This window comes from Ptychodera flava, chromosome 9 (genome assembly GCF_041260155.1).
Source record: "Ptychodera flava strain L36383 chromosome 9, AS_Pfla_20210202, whole genome shotgun sequence".
NCBI lineage: Eukaryota > Metazoa > Hemichordata > Enteropneusta > Ptychoderidae > Ptychodera > Ptychodera flava.
The window spans coordinates 3,767,468-3,792,841 of NC_091936.1; the positions used below are offsets into that span (position 1 = coordinate 3,767,468).

The window sequence follows — 25,374 nt, forward strand, 5'->3', positions numbered from 1 at the left end:
TAACTATCACCAATTGCTTTTTTTATTACTATAAATAGTTGAATACTGATTCATTATTTAGCTCTTTCACCAGAATGCAACTGATCATACACTGTCACCATTATCAAGCATGCATTCATAACTCACCTTGTTTAGTTTTAAACCTGAGTTTGAATATACTCAATATACTTGACAAAACCAATGAACTCAGATATGAAGACCACGTCGCAGGTCTTATCAAGGTGGATGGTATTGCCATAGCAACTACTGTTCAAAACACTTTGTATACCTTTTAACTCAAATTGCATTTCACTGCCCTGTTTCATCAATTTATCAGGAAGATGGAGGTCATTTGAGGTCAAGGTCAATACTGCATCTTTTTCAAGGATTCACTGGTTGATGACAGCAGATTTTTGCTGGCAAAACACCATTTGTAAGTGCTTGAATCTTAACGTTGTCACAAGAAACAACTACATCAGTAATATACTACTTGGCTCTTGTTTTGTTTTCACCTTTTGTACAGTAATGTACAGATTATTCAGTATAAATATCCTACACATGATATACACATTGTAAGAAGTGGTAACTAATATGCAAATTTTATTGCACATATAGGATGTATAATGCAATGATAAATGCTAACATGGCATATTGTACGTGTTTTACTCCAAAACTTTACAAAATTCAGATCACTTTTAATACAGGTCATTCCAAACACAGGTGTTCCTAAATTCTTGCTTCGTGTCAGAGGTTGTTCAACTATTACACCAGTATATTGATGGTGCAAATACAACGATCTGGTTGGTCGAGATGTGAACAGAATCAGAGTGGCATATTTGCAATATACCAGGGTTGGCACACAGTGACATGCAAGCTCTTGGCAAGAGTAAAAATCCTTTTTTGACATTCCACACCAGAATTTCAATATACTGTTATGATATAATAGCAACAAACAACACTCAGCGATGGTACATGTATACCACTTGGTTTTGACCAACCAGTTCACTTAATATATGCACTTGCTATCGCTCATGCATATATGTCGTGAACTTGTCAAAAATCTCATGGTCTACCGTGCCTGGGTGTGGTTTATTACTTAAATATTGAATCATGTGTGGTATTTCTGACATTCTGTAAAAAAATTCCTGAATATCAGAAGAAATTTCGCCCTTAACATCTCCAGACAATTGTTATCAGGACCAGATTACATTACATGTACATGATTAGAACTCTGGTTATGCTGCTCATTAACTGTAGACTTACATGTACAAGAAATATCTAAATGTACATTGCATCATTCCAGCCAGGCAATTACATATAATATCTACATTCTATTTATGGGTTAATGAATTTGAATTATTAGTAACGTGCCAGCAATCTTTGGATGGAATTATGATCTGGATTACAAAACCATAATGGACAAGATTATTGAATTATTACACACTGTCAACTTTAATGTGCAATTTTGGCAAGTGGGGGAGGGAGAAATGACAATACCGTACATGAATTTAAGGTCAAGGATATTACTGCATCACACACACTTCATAATAAAAGCATAATTGTATGTTCTTGCAAGTATTTGTAGATATCTTTAAGTAAAGAGTTTAAGAGTATTGCATGCCAATGGATTCTATAATAGACCACTAGTAATTCTTGCAGTTATGTGTAATAGGTTTCTGACAAAGTGAATGTCTTTGTAACATAGTGACTATAAGTTACAGCATGCAACATGTACTGAAAGTTACTTTTCTGTGATCATTTGTAATTGTATATTCATCAAATAAACACATGAAAGATAAATGCATACTTGACACTGAATATCAATGGCCTTCACTGTCATTTTAGAATAACTCAATTTTTGTCACATGATCATACAATACCCAATCACTCAGGAAGATCTACAATGTAGAAACAATCTGATTAACATCTGATGGAATGATGAGTCGGTCTTTTACGCTGTGGTATTACAGTCTTTTTTCTGCAGCCCTCCCCTCACTCCTCCAGAAAAAGAAGACAGTAATATGATAGCATGTCATAAAAGACCAACCAATCACCACATTGGATTTTAATCAGATTGCAATGTATAGAAGAATTGAAGCCAATTATGAAATAAACATCATGGTAAAACATGACACAAATTTCGTCTACACACAGATACTTGTGGTAGCAAAGATTTTCACTTAACAATAAGCATTGCCACCTTAGGTGCTTGATACTAACACAACATTCAAATGCAAAATAACATGCAATCCAAAAAGATTTACTTTTTATGGTAAATTTTAAGGCCTAATTTTCAGGATGGAATAAAAATAGGTAAATAAATAAATGCATTCCATTTCATGAACTTGTATCTCCATAGCAATCCATAAGGGTGGTAATCAGTTACACTTGTTTCCATAGAAACATCACAATGAATTCTAATCAGCACCATGCATCCCGCAGTTTGTTGTTAAGTTAATATGCTTCAGTAACGGCACCAATGATTTTGACGATGAGATACAGCTGGATATTGATACACTACCTAATTAGGTTTGTCAGTTTGCTCTAAATTTACCCTTTTAGTGGTCAACTTTTACAACTTTGCGCCAACATCAGACAGACTAAAACAGCAGGTGACGCAGCAAGATGTCTGTAAACTAATTTACTATGTAGTATGTTTATATCTTTACAGCAGCTATCAGTTTCAATGGTGACACACACAGAGACTGGTTGCCAAGTTTTACAAGCAGTTCAAATTCACCGAGAGGTTGTAAAAGAACGACCTTACTGCAAATTTAGACTCAGAGGACAGTGTTCTTTGTAGTTGAATATCAATAAAGTTCATGACTTCAAAAAAATAGAGTGATGTGTAAAATGAACAAACTTTACTTTGGTTATCAACAAATGAATGACACCACATTTCTCAATGAGCTGACATCGGGGCCTACTTCAGTACGAAGTCAGGAGGTGTTTGTTAAGCGCCTTTGAAATTGAGGAGAGGGAGGGAAGGGTTTCTTCGGTACATACCCCATGAACCAGTAAATTCTGCCGTATCTCACGCCCATAAATGCTTGGTTTTACACTTTTTTAGTATTCAATATGCTCCAGAACATTTGCAGTCAGTTTTTTTACCGATGTTCCAGATGATTTGCCTGGCAGGAAACTGCCAGTTTTCAAGTACCGCAAAACAATGTTGTTGGCCGTTTGCTTTGAAATACCACCACAACGTTTACCAATTTCTGAAAATGACAGACCGTTTAAATACAACTGAACAATCTTCTCTCTCACTTCAGCTGGTGTTGTCCGGGAGCCATGCATGTTGCGTTTTTGTCTGGTTCAACGTCTGTTTGTACAAATGTACAGATCATTACGCCAGTGAAACTGATAGCTGCTAATTACATGTCAGCGTATGTATACAAAGCCCCACCATGGCTGGCAATACCAGAACATCTCGTTGTCTGAGTTTTATTAGACTAGAAAGTTGCTGACTCAAAGCCCTGACTTCCAGACATTGCTATCGCTACTCAAACATTCTGATTCTTTCAGATCGATTTGTGTTGTTAGTTTTAGATTTTGTTTGAAGTCATGAACTTTATTGATATTCAACTACAAAGAACACTGTCCTCAGAGTCTAAATTTGCAGTAACGTAGTTCTTTTACCACCTCTCCGTGAATTTGAACTGCTTGTAAAACTTGGCAACCAGTCTCTGTGTGTGTCACCATTGAAACTGATAGCTGCTGTAAAGATATAAACATACTACATAGTAAATTAGTTTACAGACATCTTGCTGCGTCACCTGCTGTTTTAGTCTGTCTGATGTTGGCGCAAAGTTGTAAAAGTTGACCACTAAAAGGGTAAATTTTAGAGCAAACTGACAAACCTAATTAGGTAGTGTATCAATATCCAGCTGTATCTCATCGTCAAAATCATTGGTGCCGTTACTGTAATATGCTTCATGTAAATGTTACAGACTAGTTTTTCTGGTTTCAACACCTTTAGTTTGTACCACAGATAATGCTTAGTTTTAAAATATCTTAATGTCTTTAGGTCAATTACACTATAAAGCTTATGTTTAAAATCTATGTGCAACTTCTGATAAACTCTGATATTACTGGATGCTAAATATTTATTCTTGTGTATAGATTATCTATCAATTTTTGTCTATGCATTTGTCTATTTATCATTTCTATATCATCCAATTACATCTCTCATACCTGTATTTAATATCTAATCCATTGTTATCATACGTCAATTCAACATGAACCTACTGATCCATGGCTTTTCAGACAAAAGTAAAATTTCTTTCTGTGTACATTATAGGTAGCAATCTTTCTACAAACACATTTCAGCTAGCCAGGATGAAAATTTACCTCACTTGTTCATGTTTGAAACTCTCTGGAGGAGCAACTGCTATATTTTTATGTCAAACATTCTAATGTACACAGCTTTAACTGGATAAGTGATGAACTCACATCTGATATCATGTTTAACCCAATGCTGCAGATTAGGTAAGGGAAATAAAACTAGATTATGCCGAGTGATATTATGATTTCACATATTCCTCATAATTTACTTACAGTGAAATCAACTTTGGATCCATTATTCTACAGATGAGCCACAGTAATTTGAATCATTCCACTTCAAAGTTCATTGTATTTCAAATTGTGTGGCAATGATGCATAATGTGAGATACAGACAGGCAGCACTCATATCAACACATGTATGTCTTATGTCATATGATGAAGTACCATGCACTGGCCTATCATCAACAGCCTTTGTCATGGACAAATTGTGTTGGTGATCAGTTTAAGTCACAGTACAGCACTTTGTGACAATCATGAAGTGACGGTACAGCACTCTGTGACAATTATGAAGTGACAATATAGCACTTTTTGACAGTCATGAAATGACAGTACAGCACTTTGTGACAATCACACCAAAGTAATTTCTGTATCTTTCATCTTAATGTATACATGTATCTTCACTCTTTCATTTAATTCTCACAGTAAAGATTACAACTACATGACCGGTCTCATAGACTGAGGACTCTATCCAAAACATTGACATGAATAAAGCTCACAAGCAGAAACTTGTATAACCCTTTCATCACCATATCAAAGATTTATTTATCTTTTGATGTGTTTCTTAAAATTTTTAGATCATTGTATAGTTTCCCATTCTCCCCTAAGTAATGTCAAAATACCCAGTGTTCAACTAACACTATTGCCTGTATGTGTCTAACATGTTGAAAAATGAATTGTCCATAATTAAATTCATTTGTCAATAATAAAATTGCATATGGTAAATTATGTGTTGTATTTTAAAGTAATACTTGGTATTTTGACATACTTTAAGAGGACGTTCAGGGAAAATGCACTTGTTTTCTTGAACAAAAAAATGAAAATGCTGTAAAACTTTAAGCCACATGTACGGTATTGTCCCTTGACAATATCATCTACAATAGAATCATAGTTTTTCATAGAGTTCTTGGATATGGATATGCAGCTGCTGGGAAATTGCAGATGGAAAGTTTAAACCTCTCTGACCATACTACACCAGTTTTAGTGACAATCTGGTACATAAAAACATCTAACTTTATTGTCAGTGATTGCTACAGCATGGGTGGATTTTGGTGAACTCTGACCCCAAGAACAGCTTTCATGGAAGTAGAACCACTCCAGACTCTAGGAATCGTTGATCACATTACAATAACTGCACTTGGGAAAGGAGAAAGTTTCCCAACATACTTCCACATCTTAAATCAAAAAGTCTATTACACAAGACTTCACATGACAGAATAGCGTTTTGGTCAAGTTTCATTTGCATATTGTAAGATGAGATCATAGAAATCATTCATGAAGGTTATAAAAAGAATAAAAGTCAGAGCCAACATGTTGTAGGTTTGAAGATCATATCATATCAGATTACAGAACACAAAAAAACACTGTTCAAATGCAACTTTAGCATATGCCATCATTTATGACTTTGACCTTATAAAGTATGACACAACAAGAACTTTATAATCATCTTGGTCAATAAATATGAACAGTTCAGTATTTGTCAGTCTTATTTCACCGTTTTCATATCCTATGTTCATTGAAACAAATCCCAGACTGCAGGGATAAAAAAACAGGAAAAGGCCAAGGTTAACCTTGAAATATAGACTAAATAATGAAAGATCATGACCTTGAAATGCAATCTGATCAAAATCAGATGTTGAGTTGATAAATGTGACAGAAGCAACAGGAACAGCAAAGAACAAACAAAGGTGAAGGAGTATGGCTGACCATTTCCATGTCTGATAATTTTAATGAGATTGCCAAAATGCCAACTGTTCATCAATGAGTGGAGTGCAAGACATACACATTGTAGATTACTGGTACAATTCTATATACAGTGTCACAAACTCAAAGAGTTTGTGAATAATGTGTACCGGCAGACCTTGCTTAACAAATCTACATAATGCTTGCTGTGTAGTCTCAGTGATATTAGAAGATGACGTTTCAAGCCCAAGATTTTCAAGATCAGCAGCAGCACATAACCAACATCATAATACAATGTTTGTATGCAGCAGGCAACACATGTTTTCTTTCAATACATATATAGCAGGAAATACTGCACTGGTATGTCTCACGGCTTCTGAACATGGACCAGAACAAAGGGAGAGTGCGAAAGATGTACACCAGTGTATTGTACACACACCAATTGCCATGGCAACATCCATGCTTCATAGAATTCTTCTACCGATGCTCTACCTCCGACAGTGAATAAAGATCGTTTTTACTGACTATGAACAAGCTGACAATGGCATGCATTAACTTAGGGTTCTGTTGTGCAGTTCGGTATTCAATCATGGGTGTAATAGGTCTGTGACCTATGAGTCATGATACCGGTACGTTTCAGTGTTTGGATTTTGAAATGGGAAATGGGAATGCACAACCAATAAACTCTGTTGGCATTTTTGGTAAAAAATGTCGGCCCCTTTCTTATGCTTGTTTAGAAAAAGTGCTGAAATCGCTGACTGGAAAGAAGCATCACAATACGATTACTGCAAGATGAGTGGAGCAGCATCAAAACTGTTTTCCTTGAAGTCAGTGATATAATACACACAGTGCAGTGTGTAAAATTGACTGAGTCTAGAGCATTGTTCATTCGGAGTGGATCGCCATGTGGTATTATCAGACTTACCGGTGAGGTCGATCACTCGCTGCATCTTCCGTCTTCTCGCTAACCCCCTTCGATTTCTTGATAACTTTAAACGGATGGTATCAGGTTTTATTTTGGTTGCGGGGTTTTTGAACTGGTCTGCACATACGCGCCATCACAGTTGACAATAGACGCCATGTTGTATGGACGATACCAAATGTTAGTGGGTGAGCAGTTTTGTCAAGAAAATATTTCTCCGTCCATGTACAGTATTTTGATATGCCTTATATGAAACGTTGTGAGTGTCACTATCCTAAATATAATGTAAAAGTGAAAATCTGGCATGTACTATGCATACATTTTTTCGTCAATATAAAAATGGACCTAAACTCGACGTAATCCCACTACAAATAATAGTGGAGCTCAGAAACGAAGGCAAGAGCAATAAGACCGTATGTGGCAGCATTGTAGTTCGTGTCGTCAACATTTATTGGCTGGAGCATGCGAGCACGGTTACTCACGGAGAAGCAACAGTCAGTGGTGCGTAACTGTCGATAATTCAGTAGATTTTGAAAATCGAAGATGCACACCTTAATCATTTTTCCAATTAACATTCGAGTAAGATGTATCACATCTGCAGTAAAATAAACATCGTATTGAAATCGTTTTTTTGGGGGTTTTTTCAGATCCCCTCTCAAAACCCTCAAAATATTTTCAAGTCCCCCATCTATATAATCAAACATTTTCAAGTCCGCTCCCCCTCAATTATCATATAGCCATATTTATTAGGGATGTACGCACAGGAGAAATAAAAACATGTAGGCCCAGTATTGAGTAGTTCTGCTCGCAGATGTCGGACACTACCTGTTAGGCCTATCAGCAGTTTGTAGAGCCATATCCCTAAGTCAACATGCATCAGTGGACTTCTTGGATTTATCTGTCTAAGCTGACTTGAGTTAATCCAACTCTTGCCAGGTCAGTGGCGCCTAACGAAAGCACACAAAATGACTATCATGAGAGAGTACGCATATTGTGAATAGTGTCGATCGCGATTTCAGGTTTGTTACTAAATATAGCTGCACGCGCGACTTTCGGACAACGCTGCCTGAAATTCGGACAAACTTTGTTGTAGCATGCGCGGCTGTTGTTGCAGCTTGTAGTCTGAGCCATGAATTCATACGAATGAGTGTGACTTTTAGTTGCCATATAGCAGGTTTTATTTTCGTCGTTTATGCGGAAAATGCGGACAAAATATTTATTTATGCATATTAATGAGAGAAAAACATGAAGTCATTTGCGATCAGTGCTAATTTTGCCAAATCGTGAAAAACTGAGCACGGTGTCATACCGTAAAAAGTACTTGTTCAAAAGTACCAGACACCTGACTTAGATGCTACTTAAAAAAGTTTTACAAAATTGACAATACTTGATCGAAGGTCAAAATATCCCATCAAATAAACGTTTTAGCCTCTGAAATTTTGGGTGTTATAATGGCAAATTTGCAGTGGTAAAATGTAAACAATACCATTTTGTCACACAGTTTTTTTTTTATTTAAATTAGGGTTTACTGTTCAAAGTTTTACTTTTGTGTTATTGTACGATCAGAATGTTAAAATGTCATTCACTGCATGAACGTGACACCGGATGCAGAGAATTTGTACCTTGTCGAAATGATGGACATTCGTGTAATAATGAATCTACTCTAATGTCATTATTCTCACAAAGTATCGTTACTCAAGATTAGGGACTGGTCAGTTTCTACGGCGGGGGCGGTGGATTCATGGGGGGTAATCCTGGTTTTTTTTTACTTTAGTTATGGGGGTCACCATGAATTTGAAATGCCGAATAGGGGGTTATAGTGTTTTTGAATTTCAGCATGGGCTCATAATTGCCTAAAATGCATCGTGCCAGCCACGAATTTCATTATTCAGTTGCGCTTTCATTATATCATTATAAAATCTACACTTCATATGAAAAGCATGACAAATTCCTGATAGTTATCGGTTTTCTCTATGAGAATTCAGTATATGAAAGCAACGTGCACTAATATTTCACAACGTATTTGATACAGTGACATACTTTAAAAAGAGAAAAAATGACAAAGTATTTTTCATTCTCACTGATGCAACTATGTTCCTTTACTGTAAAAAAAGTGCTTTTTCATGACTAGCTTAAACAGTTAATCAAAGGCAGTTTTGTCATTATTATCTGTGCTTTCATGGTTTAAATGTTAAAAGAAAAGGTCCTCTCAGACTCTGCGCATTTAAGATTTGACTATAACTTATAAAAATAGCCTTCTATGGCTTCTCAGGAGATGTAATTGGATGGCTCGATCGATGGCTCTATATATTATTGAATTTATATTCCACCTTCTGTTTTACCTGGGGGGGTCACCCTGTTTTCGAAATTTGGAACAGGGTGTCTCCCTGTTTTCTAAAGTTGGAATAGGGGGTCAACCACTTTTTGACGCCGGCAATAATCCACTAGCCCCACCCCCGACAGAAGAAACTTACCAGTCCCTCACTGTAATATCTGTAAAGAAAGAAAGCGTGTAAACTAGATGTCGTTCTTTCGCTTTACTGTTTTCAGTCGCCCTGAATAGGGCGCTAAGGTCTAGCGAATTTCCATGTAATGAATGACAGCTGTAAACTTCCGACTCTATCAGTGCACTAGCCAGCAATGACTCCTCTGAATTCCGGAAACGATGGTAAGTATAGGTGGACGTCGATTTGCATTTTCGCATCCACTGTGTAAAGTAAGGTATTATGCTATAAAGTTAGTGTCTTTCAACTTTATTTTTACATCATTTGGGAAGTTTGTTGTACTGTTCAGCAATATACAACACGCTAAATGAGTTGTCGACAAATATACATTCACCCAATTTATAATCAGAATAGCTAACGCAAACAACGACAACAATTTCAGCATCAGCGAGAAATACTTCCTCGTCAGCCTATGGTTATTCTCGGATAAATTTGAGCCATTGTCATGAAGTGGGGCACTTTTATAATCGATCTTCACCTTTACCATACATCCAATTCAATTCTGTCGCTGATTATAAAGAGGTAGAAGGTACTTTATTTTTGACGCAATATATATACAACATGGGCGACTTTGCTCCTTTTAACATTTTCTTTTGAACAATGATCACATAAACGTCCAATCACGAGGTAAAGGATTGAATAAATGTCAGAAAATAAGTAACACTAAAGTGATAATTAATACCAGGATGCCATCTCCCTGTTAATACCGACATTACGAGAAAGATTTTCTCATCGGCTCAACGACAACATTCCTTTACTTATCACTATACGGTACTCGATGCTTTGTCCAAATTACTTTCACTTGATTAATAAGTTCAGTCAAATTATTAGAATCTTCGGTCATAACTGTCTCACCACTTTTTTTTTTAAATTAAGAAACTTTGTCAATACATAGGATGATTAATACTATGATTCTGTTCGTATACGAAACTAAACAGCAAATTGGGAAAGAGTTCGGTTCAAAATAACCAAGTTATTTCTGTTTCTTCAAAAAAAGGCGAAACAACAACATCTAGCGCATGATAGTGAAAGTAACATGCAATGTCACCGAAAATATGAAATAGATTTCATTACCAACTTACTACTCAGGCGACAGCCTGCAAAATATCATTTCGATATTTAAAATTACATGTACTTATACATGTATATTCTTTCCGTCAAACTTTGTAAAATACTTTGGTTTGTATTGACTGAGAATCAGGAATTCATCATTGATTTGATGTTAGGCAGCTTTCTTCACTGTTCAACTTGACATAATCACTATCTGAATGTTCAGTAAGTTATCAGTACGGGGTCAGTCCTCTCTCACAGCTGTTGTATGAGACATACCCTCCTGGTCACACCCCTCTCAACCTTAAATAGTTGAAAGATATCATAAGGGATAGAGCATAAGATCTTAAGAGAGGTGGTATTGGATGCTGACACGCATTCGCTTTCATATTCCAATATTTGGCGAATCATAGATGTTGTTTTTTTTCACCTGATCGACACACGTTATAATTGGCCAATTGTCATGTTAGTTTCAAAGTCCGCAACTAGTTATTGTGCTCTTCAGATCCATCCCTATTCATCCCCTCCCATGATCCATCCTCGTTCACCCCTCCCATGATTCATCCTCGTTCACCCCTCCTATGATTCAAAGTCTGCAACTAGTTATTGTGCTCTTCAGATCCATCCCTATTCATCCCCTCCCATGATCCATCCTCGTTCACCCCTCCCATGATTCATCCTCGTTCACCCCTCCCATGATTCATCCTCGTTCACCCCTCCCATGATTCATCCTCGTTCACCCCTCCTATGATTCATCCTCGTTCACCCCTAAAAGATCCGTCCTCCATCAAAAAAATAACTAAATAAATAAAATTTTAAAAATTATATATATATATATATATATATATATATATATAATTATATATATATATATATATATATATATATATATATATATATATATATATATATATATATATATATATATATATATATATATATCTTGGCCTGTGTGATATAACTATTTACAAGTACCGTGTATCAGCATTTCCCAATATTTGCATTCCATACATGTGGCATTTCAACGTGGTGCATACCTGCGTTGGGTGTACCATTACTGTTGACGATTGACTGCAGATCACGGCGGACAGTTTCATTATTGTCGGACATTAAACAATGTATATAACGGATATATACATACCGGGGTTATGTTCCTCAAGCCGATCAGATTATAACAAATAAAACTCTCAGATGATTCTTCTCGTATTGTCATCTTTTACCAAACTTAAATTCTAGAGTCTCAAAACTGCCAGTCGTAGAGGCTGATGTGATCTAAACTGTCTTATGCATACACCATGGCGGTAAGAAGAGACTACCTCCATGCATACAATGAGGCCAGTTATTGTGGGTCAAGCTTCGTCAGGAGTGAGGTAAACAAATCGATCAGAATACCAAATATATCAAGAGTTGTTATGATATTGTGTTGAAAGATTTTTTTTACCTCCACGTTAATACACGATATAAAATTAGTCTACCACACCCAGTTAACCAAGCTATTCGGTAATGCATTGTTCATTTCACCATAGCAACCATGATTATGAAGTGTCAGTGATTGCTAGATCAACACAACATTGGTTTCGCAAATTGACTTATTTCCGCTCTGTCATTGAAAGTTGAGTTAAAGCCTTAAATATAAACACCCAGTCTTCGTAAATGTTTCGTTTAACATACTCAAGGCTTACTCGTGTGTAACTGTTTATAGATTGCATTACCGTTTTGTACACGATGTTTTAGAGTACAGTAAAACGTGTGATCGCTTCATGATCCTTCTTTAATACCGTGTAGAATCGTCACCAGGCTGTGAATTCCATACAAACAGGTGAGTACCAACCGGCCAAATTCTTTACGCCTATATATTTTGTCCGTATGCATGGTTCAAATTTTATGCTATTTAGATGGTCCACGGAATCTGTCAGATCGACCGGTGACTTGACGTTCACGGTTTGACCTAACCATTTATTTTGTACACGGCCTTGACTCTACATGACCTGCAGCATCAATTAAGACAGTTACCGAGTTTAAAATCTTGACACAAACACAAACAAAGCAAAATGCGCTAAGACTATGTCTCGGAGTCTCCAGGCTTTCAGAATGAATTGATTCAGCTATACACATAATACACGTTGGTCGCGGACAGGTGTCATTACTGCAATACTAGTGTTACAATTTCGACGTCGCTCCTTGCTCGTAAAACCAACCACATCAGTTTGCGTTATAAGTGATCTGCATCTATGGCCGAACTGAACACTGCTCCATATGTACTCCAGGGTATGTATATACTTATGAACACAGTTCCTCTGTGGCGGGGCCGTGATCTAGTTTGACAATATGCATGCAAGCATAGATTGTATAGAAGATACTTCACCGTCTATGTTGCAAGCATAGACAGTAGAAGGAGAACCCTCTAGTAGGCTCTGTCTATGGTGCAAACACCCATTTACAGATGCTGTGTTATTTATTAACCAAACAGTGTGGTCTTTTACGCTATTTTACTCGCTGTTATTACCTATAATTACCTATACCACTTGATCGTTGTGGAAAGCCAATTTCCTGCATCCCCTATGTGATCTCTGTGCTCCCATTGTAAATTACTAAAAAGGACCGTTTCGCCACTTTTGTGGTAGGTACAGTTGTACACTGCACTGTGCAATACAAAGCCTATTACATGTATTATTTTACTTAGGGGAGAACCATTTGATTTCTGGGGGGGTATGGAGGATTTTGAGAAAAAAAATTTGTCACCAGGTGAGAGAGAAGAAAAAAAATTGATCCTGTCATGGCCTGAGAAAAAAAATTGTCATAACAGACAGAAGAGAAAAAAAATTGTCACAATGCACCAGAAATAAGCAAAATTTGGAAACCTTATTCTCATGTATTCTTTGCCGGCGCGCCGCCATAGGCGGCGCAAATGTTTTACCACAAGCAATTCTTATGTTTCTTTTCCCAGCACTTATGATATAAGCATGCACTACATGGGTCTACTTTACACCTCAGTACACTCATGTTTTCCTTCCATTTTCTGACCCAAGAAATCATATTTCAGGATTTCTGTTGCCATATCTCAATGGCATAGGCACTATCTAAAGGGGACTATTTGACTTCTGTAAATTGTGAAAATTTAAAACACAAGACAGGAGTCAATAAACTAGTGTTAAAACCAATATTATTTTCTCAATATGAATTTGTTAGAAAGATGTACCTTGACAATGAAAAATTGAGGAACAACAAATATGATGAAATACAATGTGTGAGCCTTGTTTTTCTGACCACAAACACTGGATCGCAAACATACCATATTCAGGCTTTTCATTAGAAGCTGGCAGCTGGAGAAATGACACAAGAAGGTCACAGATTTTCCGTTCCTGTATATTCATTTGTCTTCAGTCTCTGGCAAACAGAACTGTTTTTCACAAATTGTATTGTCATTGTTTGGTTGTTGAATATTGTGACTCAAAAACTGATCATGCAAAAAATGTAAAAAATATCAGTGTTCAATGTCATTTTCAAACAGTTTTACCGAGTGCAAAATAAACTGAAACTCCTCTCAGATTGCACCATTAAACACATCAATTTCTCAAAATTTCCAATACGAGAGGGGGAACCCCCCTCTCGTGTCTCTCCCCCCCTTGGGGTATTCTAATAGTTTCACTTAGTAAACAAATTAAAAAAACTCTCAGATTGCACCAGACTGCACCATTGCACACATCAATATCTTAAAAAATTCCATGTAAGATAGGGGAAGCCCCTGTGACACTTCCCCCTAAGCCTCTCTCATGTTCTCCCCCTGTACTTTCAAATTCTGCCCCGTCAGATATCCTAGTGAAAACCCTGTCATAATATCCATCCAAATTAAACAATATACTATATGGTTAGATACTGCGTGATCTTTTATATTTTTATTTTATTGTGACTTTGAATTTCATTTTGATGTGTTTCACCTTTTTTTGAACCATCATGTGATAACTGATGATAGTCTAGCAGGGTACATCAACATTTGAAAGGTCTTTACTGTTGCTGTAATTACATGTATTGGTATTTAACTTTTCTAAGTGGGGAATGGTCAAAATTTCAGAGTTAGAGAGGGAGGTTACTCAAATTCATCATGGTTGGTGAAGGGGGGAGGGTCACTCGAAATTTCGGAGTTTCAGGCCGTCAATAATGACGGCTCCCTTATATACAACACATTACAAACTTGATGACCAATAAAAAAAATTTGCACTGCTACTCCATTTGGAAAAAAAAAATTGATGCAGGTCTGACAGTAGAAAAAAAAATTGCTGTCACTCTGACAGGAAAAAAAAATTTGCTCCCATACCCTCTTCCTCCATACCCCCCCCCAGAAATCAAATGGTTCTCTACTTACTATGTAGTCATGATCGTAAGCAAACAAAACTGTAAGCTGTCCTATCGCGCATGTACAACACACACTGATGCTTTTTAAGGCTGCTCTCACAAACACACCCAGAGGGGGCAGCAGAATTGACGGGGGATGACATTAAAATATCAAGAGTATGTTGGGGTACTTGAAGGAATTGGGGACTTAAAGGGGGGACTCAATACAAGACTCAATAAAAAACTGTCTCTGATTGAGTTGAAATATGTGTTTGGTTGTCAATTTTAAGCTATAACGTTTTTACTTTTTTTTTTGGTGATTTTGCTTTTTTGCTATTGATTAAAATTGAATTCAAGTCCAGACTAGAATTCATTTCTTATCAATAACAATGATTACGATATTTACGTTGCCAAACAGAATTTTGTTATTCAAGCATGCTGTGGGGAGTAGAACAAGAAGCTGCAGTCGATACACAGAACAAAACATACATGATTGGCCCAAAGGTACAGTTGATGTCCCTTTAATACAAATATGGTAATTGTATCTAGTTTTTCTGTCGGGTCAGGGAAGTCATCCAGTTACGACAAATTATTTTGTGTATGACCGCAAACTGTAATATTACCTTCATTTATAGTTTTGCTAAGAATTGTACAGATAGCAATATTATGGTTTATCAAGAAACTTATTACAGCCTAAAAGTCAATAATTAAAACACACAAAAATGCACAGATATAGCAAAGTTTTGTCAGGCAATAGCTTAACCTTAGAATACCGTGAGAAGTGAATTAATATGTTAGGGTGAAATTCAAATGATTTAATTTATGCAAAGAAATTAATTAAAAAATAGGACAAGTGCAGTTTGTTAGTATGGATGTATAAGACAGTGCAAGTGAAATGGGTGCATACTCTTTCTTTCATTCCAACAGACAATGCATTGTGTTCTATAGCCATAAGCAAGTATATAGGTGCTAATTATAATAAAGATAATTTATGCAAAGATATTAATTGGGTGTAATCTGTTGGTATAGATGTACAGGAAAGGTTAGGTGAAATTGATGCACACTCTTATGTGATCTAGCAGACAGCATATTGTCAGCAGTATAGCAATTTATGAAAGTTAAAACAGGTCAGTAATGTACAAGGTAAAACTCACTTTAATTTAATGTTGCAGCTATGTTGACATGATCTGGAATATCACACATGAAATAAAGTGTTTGTAAACAATAAAGTCTCATTGGTGAAAAGGAAAGTCGCACAGGCCCAGACCCGATGACCTCCTCCAAATAACGTTTTAAAAATACATGATCTTTCCAAAGCGAGTGTCATATTAGTGGGAGGAGAGAAAACCTGCAATTGAATTTCGATGCATATGCTTACGTTTCTCATTCTTGTTGAAAAAAGGGCAGAGCTTTGTGGTCAAGTGTAACGTTTGGCAAAGCGGCCAGAAAATTTACAAATATCAAAATTAAGTTCAAAATCTTCTGTTAATGCAATCTATGGTTTGTGTTTATCCCATGGCATCGTCTTGATAAAGGAACATTGGAAAAGTAAAGCAGAACTCCTAAAACATACCCCCTAAAATTCAAGAAAAAAATGAAATGCGTGTCGTGTGTCTACAATAAAAGACGAACAAGAGATGTAGCCAGCCATATTACGGTGGAAATCTTCGGGCAACAGTTACCATGTTTTAATAAGCATCCGCTAATTACCTTGACGATACTAAGCCTCTACGGTTGCAATAATTATTATCGAAACTCATTTGTTCTTAAATTATGCAAACTAACCAACCTGTGCAGGAGATAACTCTGATGATTATTATATTTCTAAAGAAACACGCAATTGTATAATTTTAGACTGTAGGCCTAAATCGATTGTTCTTGGTGATTTAGCGTTAAACTTTAGATTCTTGGTTGGTAATGAGTTGGATTTCTTTTTCACCAACATCAATGTGCATAATTTAGCCATTGAAATATACTTAGTAAGAGTGGAAATGAGTTCCATATTTCAAGCGAGGGCTGTGGTAGCTCTGCTTTGCCAGATCATTGTTGACAAAACAGTGATGCTAAAATCTTGTATGATGTAATTTGTCCGTGTTATATACTTTTATGTTTTGGTCATGCCTGGCTAAACGAAGGAGTTGGTAACATATATATACGTTTTTGCAGAATTTCTTATAAGGGTGAGAGATGTAAAAAAGGCAAGAATGGTTGTCTGAAGTTAGTGTAGGCCTAAATGAGAAAATCAGTTACTACAGGAATTTTAAAACGGAGCTTAATTTAGTAATTTTTCTTTTGTGTGTTCTGTACAGCGCACTGTGACGTATGTGTAGTGCGTTTTTCAAGAATTTTTAATAATAATAATAATAATAATTTAGAAATGTATCTTTCATGTATTGATTTATATAAATATCGTAGAGCACTGGCTAGATTCCGATGCTCTAGTCATTCATTGGAAATAGAAACTGGACGACACAGAGGAATTGATAAAGAATATAGTTTTTTAAATTATGTTGTCAAGGAATAGAAGACGAATATCACTTACTTTTTATCTGTACGGCATGGGAAAAATTGAGAGAAAAGTACCCTCCAAAGAATTTTTCACGCCTTTAAAACTAGAGACAATGTGTGATTCCCAGAAAACAAGAAAATATGTTGTATATCACAAATGTTTTCAATGAATGGCACTATATTCTGTGAACATAAACAAATGGCTGGAGGCCCATATTACTAATAGAAATAAACTTATTATTATTGCTGACAAAACTGTTGTTCCTCCCGTTCGTCACCTCTCAATTGAAATTACAGCGTTGACAAAATGGACATTTTCCACCCATTCAAGTCATTGTTCGACGGCTCTCACAGATCACCCTAAACGTATCATTTCACTTTTTACAGTCAATGCCTTGTTTGATACATGTAACAGTCCTTACAGGTCGAGGGACTATGGTCACACGAAGAGAAAATCGTAAACACAAGATTGAATGTCTGATACACAAAGGAGGTTCAGTTCTCGCCTGTGCTTCCGTGGTTGCACGTTGTACCGAGAGTTTAATGTGTCTGCCTGACGGCAGTGCACACAAACATAGCGGTATAATGCCAATGTAGCATCACATCGGTGGATGGTTGAAACACTTTCTCCTACCATCGACAATAGTGTGGAATGAGTGTCCACGCACGAATCGGACTAGCGCTTTACATGGGCACAGTTATGTATAAATGAAATAATCTCAACTCGGCTAGTTGAATTGCACAAAAATCACAAGAAAACGTCGAAAAGATTAGCTTCGCGAAATAAAGGCTTTAAGATATTAATTGGCACAACTGATTGTTGACCGATTATCACGTGAAAAAGATAGAAGCTCACAAACTTCTAGATCTCTTCAACTGAAAGTGGCGATCACTGTGTGCTAATGATGTAATGTGAACTACTTTTTATCGCCTCATTGTTTTGGTGTTTTTTGTGTATTAGTAGTCTACGTCTAAGAAGTTGCCCGGAACTCAATATCAAACACGAATAGATTCCGCAATTCCGTCCGATTGTCACCTTTACTCTTTAAAAACCCCGATTGATAGTTCGACCATTTACTACTTTTTCAAAGTACCTCTGGAGTCGCATAGATTATCCACAAGTTACAATCATCAGCGGACTCGTTTTTCAGTATATCCTTGATAAACGACGGGAAAATGCTATGCAAACCGAAGCCTTATTTTTCTATTTTAAGGTCTGAAATGAACGAACTGAAACGGTGTTGAGTGGCTTAAAACAGTAAAATAGTGGCATAAAGTTGGACTGCGCCAGAATTCCAACTGTACATACTAATAAAGACCTAGACCTTGACCCGAAGGTGGGAATATAAGGCAGACTGTTTCAACACTAACAAGACTTCATGCCCATTGACGATAGCCTCTGCTCAGAGATCTGACGATTGGTCAAAGGCTGCAAAGTCCATGAAGGCTATGGTGGGACATCCCTCTACGTGTAATTATCTGTTCACATAGCGGAGAATTTTACGTGGAAGGAATAGGTATCTTGTCGCATAAGAAGTTCGGATTTATTTTCATTTCAGAACAAACACCGTCAAAACAATAGAATTTTACATAAAAAAAGAAGGAAGCTGCTAGGTTAGACTTAAATACCCACAATCTGGAGATTTTCTAAGATTATCGTTAACATCATGATGCTTATACAAACCATTAAAGATTGTCATCTGTCCACATTTCATGTACTACTAACCCTTGTTTCTATAGCTACAGTATTTTCACTGCTACAGCTCCCTCGCACATCAGAAACACGAAAAGTACCTGTAATATAGGCAACGTCTTTAACACTGTACTGAAAGCAATACCTACAGCTTTTAGGTATTGAGACGGGGATTGTGTGCTCGCTCACGGAGTCCCTTCTGTTTGGCTCACAAAAGATCTGATACCATCTTCAAAAGGCTCCATCCAATCGGAAAATCATAGTTCCGAAATGCTGTTGTGTAGTTTTTGTGTAGTTTGAATGGTTGCTGATCCGTAAAAACTCTTTTTCAAAGGCGTCACCGAAGTGTTAAACAGTTACTTCTGGGTTGTTTTTTTTTTCAGTTTCCCTGGAGAGAGTTTGACCGTAATGGAGTGCGTAGGCGGAATGTCGGACTCAGCTGCGTTTAACGCCGCATCGCTACTAATTCTGGATCACCAACTTTCACAGAAACTGGAAGTACATGACGTCATCAGGTATGTTCAAATCTTTGACCTCTTGAAAAAAAAAACCAAAACGTGTGAATCAACTTTTCGATGGTGACCATGGGCAGCTCTAATACACAACGAAATTCGTGAAATGTTAGTGGACGAACCCAAAGATGAGGAAATGACAGAGTTTGTCAAGGAGCCATTCAGAAAGACTTTTCCAAAATTCAGTTCAAATCTGAGATACAGATATCACATTATCGTGACATTTTCCCGACACCTGCTTCTTTGCCGTAAATTTGCAGAGTCATTTTCGACAAATAACCAACTATGAAATCAAAATGGAGAAATCTACGCTATATGTACGAGTAGTTTGTTGATGTGAGTGTATTTAGGCCTAACTATACTTCAGAGGAATTTGTTCAGTTCATTATGTTTCTGATTTTTACAAGAATCGTGTTCTTTTATCAGATATTTGAGCGAAAAACGGATGTTATCATCCGAGGATGTAATGCATATTACCGATGGCGCAACAGAGAAGATACGCAGGGATCGTCTACTAGCGAAACTGCGACTTACTGGTGTTTACGGATATTGGTCACTGCGAGACGCCATGTCCATGTACGGAATTAAATACTCAAGTCTGGTGAGGGCAATCGACAACGCACTACCACAGTCAAGGAAATATTAACATCTGTGAAAAGTCAGAGAGACACCATTGCTTTGGACTTGTCTTCTTGTGTGAAAGGACCAAGCTCGGGATAAACTGGTTGAAAAGTGACATTTCCTATTGTAAGAATTCTCCGCCTTACAGTGTGAATGACTTAATGTTTACATGGTCCGACCCACGTCAGCCTTTTTGTACGCTGGAGATTTTTTTGACGAAGTTGCTCCCTTCATAAAAATTCTTGGTCGGAAACAGAGGGTCAACTAGCAATTTAAAAGTATTGACTGATCCTTTTAATAGTATTCAGTGATGTGGGAGTATATCGCTGTTGCCGTCAGTGGGATCCTATGCAAATTAAACAAACCGTGCCTGGAGAAACGTTAGTTTTACAACTACAGTTTAAACGGTTGAAGTAATTGCTCCTATGCTCCAAGGGAAAAGATAAATGAAAAGTACTTTATCGCTTGATAAAACTGCCATAGTTATATAAAGAATGCTGAATGAAATGTCTATGTCAGCTGTTAATTTTCATTGTATCGCTTAATCGTCGTCACAATTTAATAACAGATGAATGTTTACATTTTTGCCAATGGCATTTCATGGCATTTGCCTTCAATAATAGATGCATGTCCCACCATATAAATCTTTCATGAAACATGTCGTGTCCAGATTCATGCATACGCCGAGTTTTACTGGTAAATAAAGGTTCGAGTATGGTGTGGCAAGTAGGTAGAAAGTGTTTTGTCTTTGACCAGACTTGACATCGGTTCAATGACACTGGGAGTCAGTACATGTTCAATTGTGTTTCGTTTCTTCATACTACCTTTTCAACTAGACCACGGTATCTCACCGATGGTAATATACCCAGCTTTTTCAAAAAATATATCAAAATATCTCAAGCTGTCTTATATTCTCTTTGCAAAGCCCTTTCAACAAATAATATCATATAACTAGGAATACACATTATTTTTCCTGTACAGAACTTCCATTCCCTGCAACCTCTGGGATGTTTATTGTCTTGGATTGTTCGGATGTTTTCAATTATCGACACGCACCGGCAATTTGTTTTTACTGTATGATAATCGACAGATGGTATGGTAGTTATAGTACGAGGCAGTTAACGAGAAATAGCGGTCTCCAAGTACTCGTACTATAACGAATTTATACCTCGAATTTGGCGAGTTTTGGACGACATTTCCAAAAAACTGAACTTCTCTGACCCAATCAATTGTCTCCAATCATACGTACCGAGTACACTCTCTTACACAGTCACCTGTGGTCTATTCCGCTCTGCGTCTATATATGCGCCCCGTAGACGTGTGTACATATGACTTTTTCTCATGCATATGTACACACGTCTATGGGGCGCACAGACGCAGAGTGAAATAGACCACAGGGGACTGTGCTCTCGTACTGCAGGAAAAGAGAGCACACGTTGGGAAAGAGTTGCATTGGGGCACGGTCCGGGACCATAATTGGGTCAAATAATGATAGTGTCCTTATTGTGTTCCTTATGTCATCTTTTCGAAACAACAAAAACAAAACAATAGTTATGTTCATAGTTGGACTGACCTAGTTTATCTACCAAACCAAGTTATGTTCGTTGAATTTTATTGGTCAACGACATCACGACTAATATAAACATCAACAACGATGCAAACAACAACAACAGCAACAACAACAACAACGATGCAAACAACAACAACAGCAACAACAACAAGATATCTGGGTCTCCTGTGGGCAGACCATTCTTCTGGAACAAACAGGACAATGATCGATGTCAACCTGGAGTGACTGTCTCTGTCCAGTGTTTTACAGTGTGCTATTGTGCTTCTTCTGAACTCGGCTCATCAGCCAGCGTCGCCAAAGTGCCAAGTTATGGCCGGAGATGCATGCTTGCTGAAATGAATCGATAAAGTCTTAACTCAGTTCTTGGTCAAATCAACGTGAGCGCTTCTTACAAGATTAGGGATGGCCATACTGTTGAAGAGATTGTCATGTGCAATTCGTTGTGAGTAACCCGACATAATCTGACAAGAATATCCTTGTGAGATATCATTTTTTACGGTTTAATTCTAATATGGTGGGGTAGAGTAAACGTAATTACTCTATTCCACCGGTGGGGTAGAGCAATACCTTTTGTGCAATGTAATGCACAATCGCCTGTTTTCTAAAATATTCCGCTCTGCGCTTACGCGCTCTATAGACGTGTGTACATATGCCTGAGAAGAAAGTATATGTTGTCACGTCCATGGAGTACGTTGGCGCAGAGCGGAATGGTAACGAAATGGCAATGTAGGCCTCTGTCTCTCGCTGTGCTTTTCATTATACCCCAATTCTCCAGCCTTTCTCAAACTTCGTTTGGCTTAATTGGATCTAGTACAGGTATTTCGATACATCTGCAAGGCGTACCCATACCCCTAGGATAACTTGTGACTTTTTGTATCTTTGGTGTCAGTTCTCGTATCAGTCAACTCCAGGTGCTAATTTCATTTTCATTTTCTCCATTGTATTGGTCAACAGGTACACTTGGTTCAAGTCGGTGAATTTTAAAAAAACTAACATCATTTGGAATAGTTTCTTTTGTGTCTCTCCTATTTCATACATACCTATTTGGAATTTAACTGCCCAGGCCAGGTTTCCCTAGCATTGATCAAGTTACCTTTGAGTCTGCGCAGTAGTGAATTCCGGGAGAAACTCCCCTGTACGGCGTTCACCCCACTCATCGCGTTCACCCTACTCATCGCGTTTCACATGAAAGCAAAATACAAATCATCGCGTTCACTCCACTCAAACATTCACGAATCACAGACTTGAACCAAGTCTAATCAACAGGCAGCGAACACCTCTTTTGTTCGGGTTTACCAACAGCGGACAGTTTCTTTGTCTAAAAGAGTGCTGACTGCCAGTTATCCCGGATACTTCATTTGTGTAAAAGAGTCCGGATAAATGGAATGCATAATTAATTGAGAGACTTGCCTGGTAAATGTCAAATATGGAAAGTAAGCAACATGGTTCGAACGATAGGCACAAGACAAAAAAGTTGTATAAACGAAGTTATCTTGATTAGTGGCGATATATTATATCGTACAAATCCATCTATGCCAGCTTGAGCTCTGGTTCAGATTTAGTGTGACATAGCGTCACTTTGTTAGCTCATGGAGGTACCACACAGACTACCTTAATGATTAAAGAATAGTTGATGTCATTGTTTTTTACTCCATCTAGTACTAAAGCCACACATATAAATAGTGCGACCCTTGAGATTTTGGTTTTGTCTTAGACTCGACCGAGTTCTTGGATTTTCATCTTACCAATTATCCACTGAAGATTACGAGAGTTTCCGAAATGTATTCACAAGCCTGGAGAGAGCTTGGTACACAGCGCCCACTACGATTGTTCTGATTTCCCCTATTACATGATAAACGATTCTTCAGAGGCAAGTGGTTTTCTGAACTTTATTGTATTTCTGAAATGAACGACATTCTTTCAGATTTTAATGGTTTTATAAATTGCTGACAGCAGTTGATGAATGCGGCAAATTTGACGTAACATTGTATGTGTCAGTTTTATACAGACCATAACGGATAACAACCATAAAGAGTTCTTTTAACTGTGGATCTATTTGCGAACAGTATCACACTGATCATAGTTATGCTAACATACCCAAATCTGTGCAGCTACACCTGGCAAGCTGGCTACTTGATGCACGTGACCAATTTACAAATGCATGTCCATCCAGCACCTGAGTAAGTTCCTGAAACTTTAAATACGAGTCTGAAAGTCATTACAAAATTTCATCACGGTGGTATCGAACAATACGCGTATTTTACTATTTATTTTATTGAAGATGCAAAATTCCGGACTAAAATTAAAAGTGCCAGACCCAGTGATGTGAGACATTTTGATTGGCCAATCAGGGCCACAAGACTGACTGGCAAGCTCAAAGGCTCAGTTATCCTGAAAGAGGGACTGTGCTGATGACATAACCGCAGCATCCCTCGTCACGACGAAATAACCGAAACAAAATGCTTTAAAGATCACGGTCCCTTAACAGGGACCATGTAGAGTCTAACTGGGAATAACTATGCAGAGCACTAGAGCACATAGTTGTGAGTTGATTACGAAAACAAGACAATCAATAATTATGATATTTGGGAACTATACAGTTACAGGTCCATGACAAGCACTCTAACCTACTGTTACTCATACATGTAAAACCTTTTAACTACAAAAATGACCAACAAATAAAAACACAGGCAAAACAAAATGGTAATCAGTGGCAAGACAGTAAAATTGCGAACGTTTTGAAAGGACAGAGTTCAGATTACTTTTTTTGAAAAGTAAAACCGATATAAAACAAAGTAAACTACAAGGAGAGCACTAGAAAAACACAGACGTTACAAACTTTTCATGTAATTCAACGGGAAATCTTGAAAGCTGTGCCCAAAGAATTTGTTTCATATGCTGCCAATAGATATCAGACATCACTATAAAAGACAGTCTTACATGTCTTGTGTAAGACACGCAAAAAATAAACAAAAAAACAAACAAAGAAAACAACATTACTGAAGTAATGAAACAAAGTGTGAAAGTTGAACTGAGATGGCGATATCTTACGTAAAAGTGATCTTGCACTGAAAGAATTACTGTTCAGACTTAACCCTTTCACCACTATGGTTTCTGCCAAGCCCATTGTTATCAAAGGTGAATGTGGACCTGTTCACAGGGCGTAGGGGTGAACAGGTTAAAGGATGTACTGACCGACAGCCATCTCAATACTTTGCTACAACAAAACGACACATGAACCAACAAACGTTCAATTCGCCTGATGATCGACGCTATTGATGTCGTGAACTTTTTAACAATAGAATAATTTATTGCGAATTGGTGTGACAGGGGAACTCGACATCTGTAAATTATTTATGAATACATTTCCATAATCTCTAATCCGCGTCTGTTTTCAAATCTCGACACAATCGACGATGACGCAGAGATGAAGAGCGACA

At 37.3% G+C, this 25,374-nt stretch overlaps 1 protein-coding gene and 1 long non-coding RNA gene across 4 annotated transcripts in view; one reads left to right on the plus strand and one right to left on the minus strand.

Moving 5' to 3' along the window:
- LOC139139781 (uncharacterized) overlaps positions 1-7,320 on the minus strand; it is a 46,428-nt gene extending 39,108 nt beyond the window's left edge. The window contains exon 1 of the mRNA XM_070708691.1: positions 7,148-7,320. Within this exon, the coding sequence (XP_070564792.1) occupies positions 7,148-7,172 (25 nt within the window). The 5' untranslated portion in view covers positions 7,173-7,320. The remainder of the gene's footprint in view (positions 1-7,147) is intronic.
- Positions 1-21,461, plus strand: part of LOC139139783 (uncharacterized) — a 32,664-nt gene extending 11,203 nt beyond the window's left edge. Inside the window, exons 1-3 of one of the 3 annotated variants that reach the window (XR_011553879.1) lie at positions 12,263-12,517; positions 19,615-19,746; positions 20,170-21,461. This is a non-coding gene — a long non-coding RNA (uncharacterized lncRNA). Of the gene's footprint in view, positions 1-12,262; positions 12,518-12,641; positions 12,967-19,614; positions 19,747-20,169 lie in introns of those variants that run through there. The other 2 variants (XR_011553880.1, XR_011553881.1) reach the window with 2 other exon arrangements.
- Positions 21,462-25,374: the final 3,913 nt, after the last annotated feature.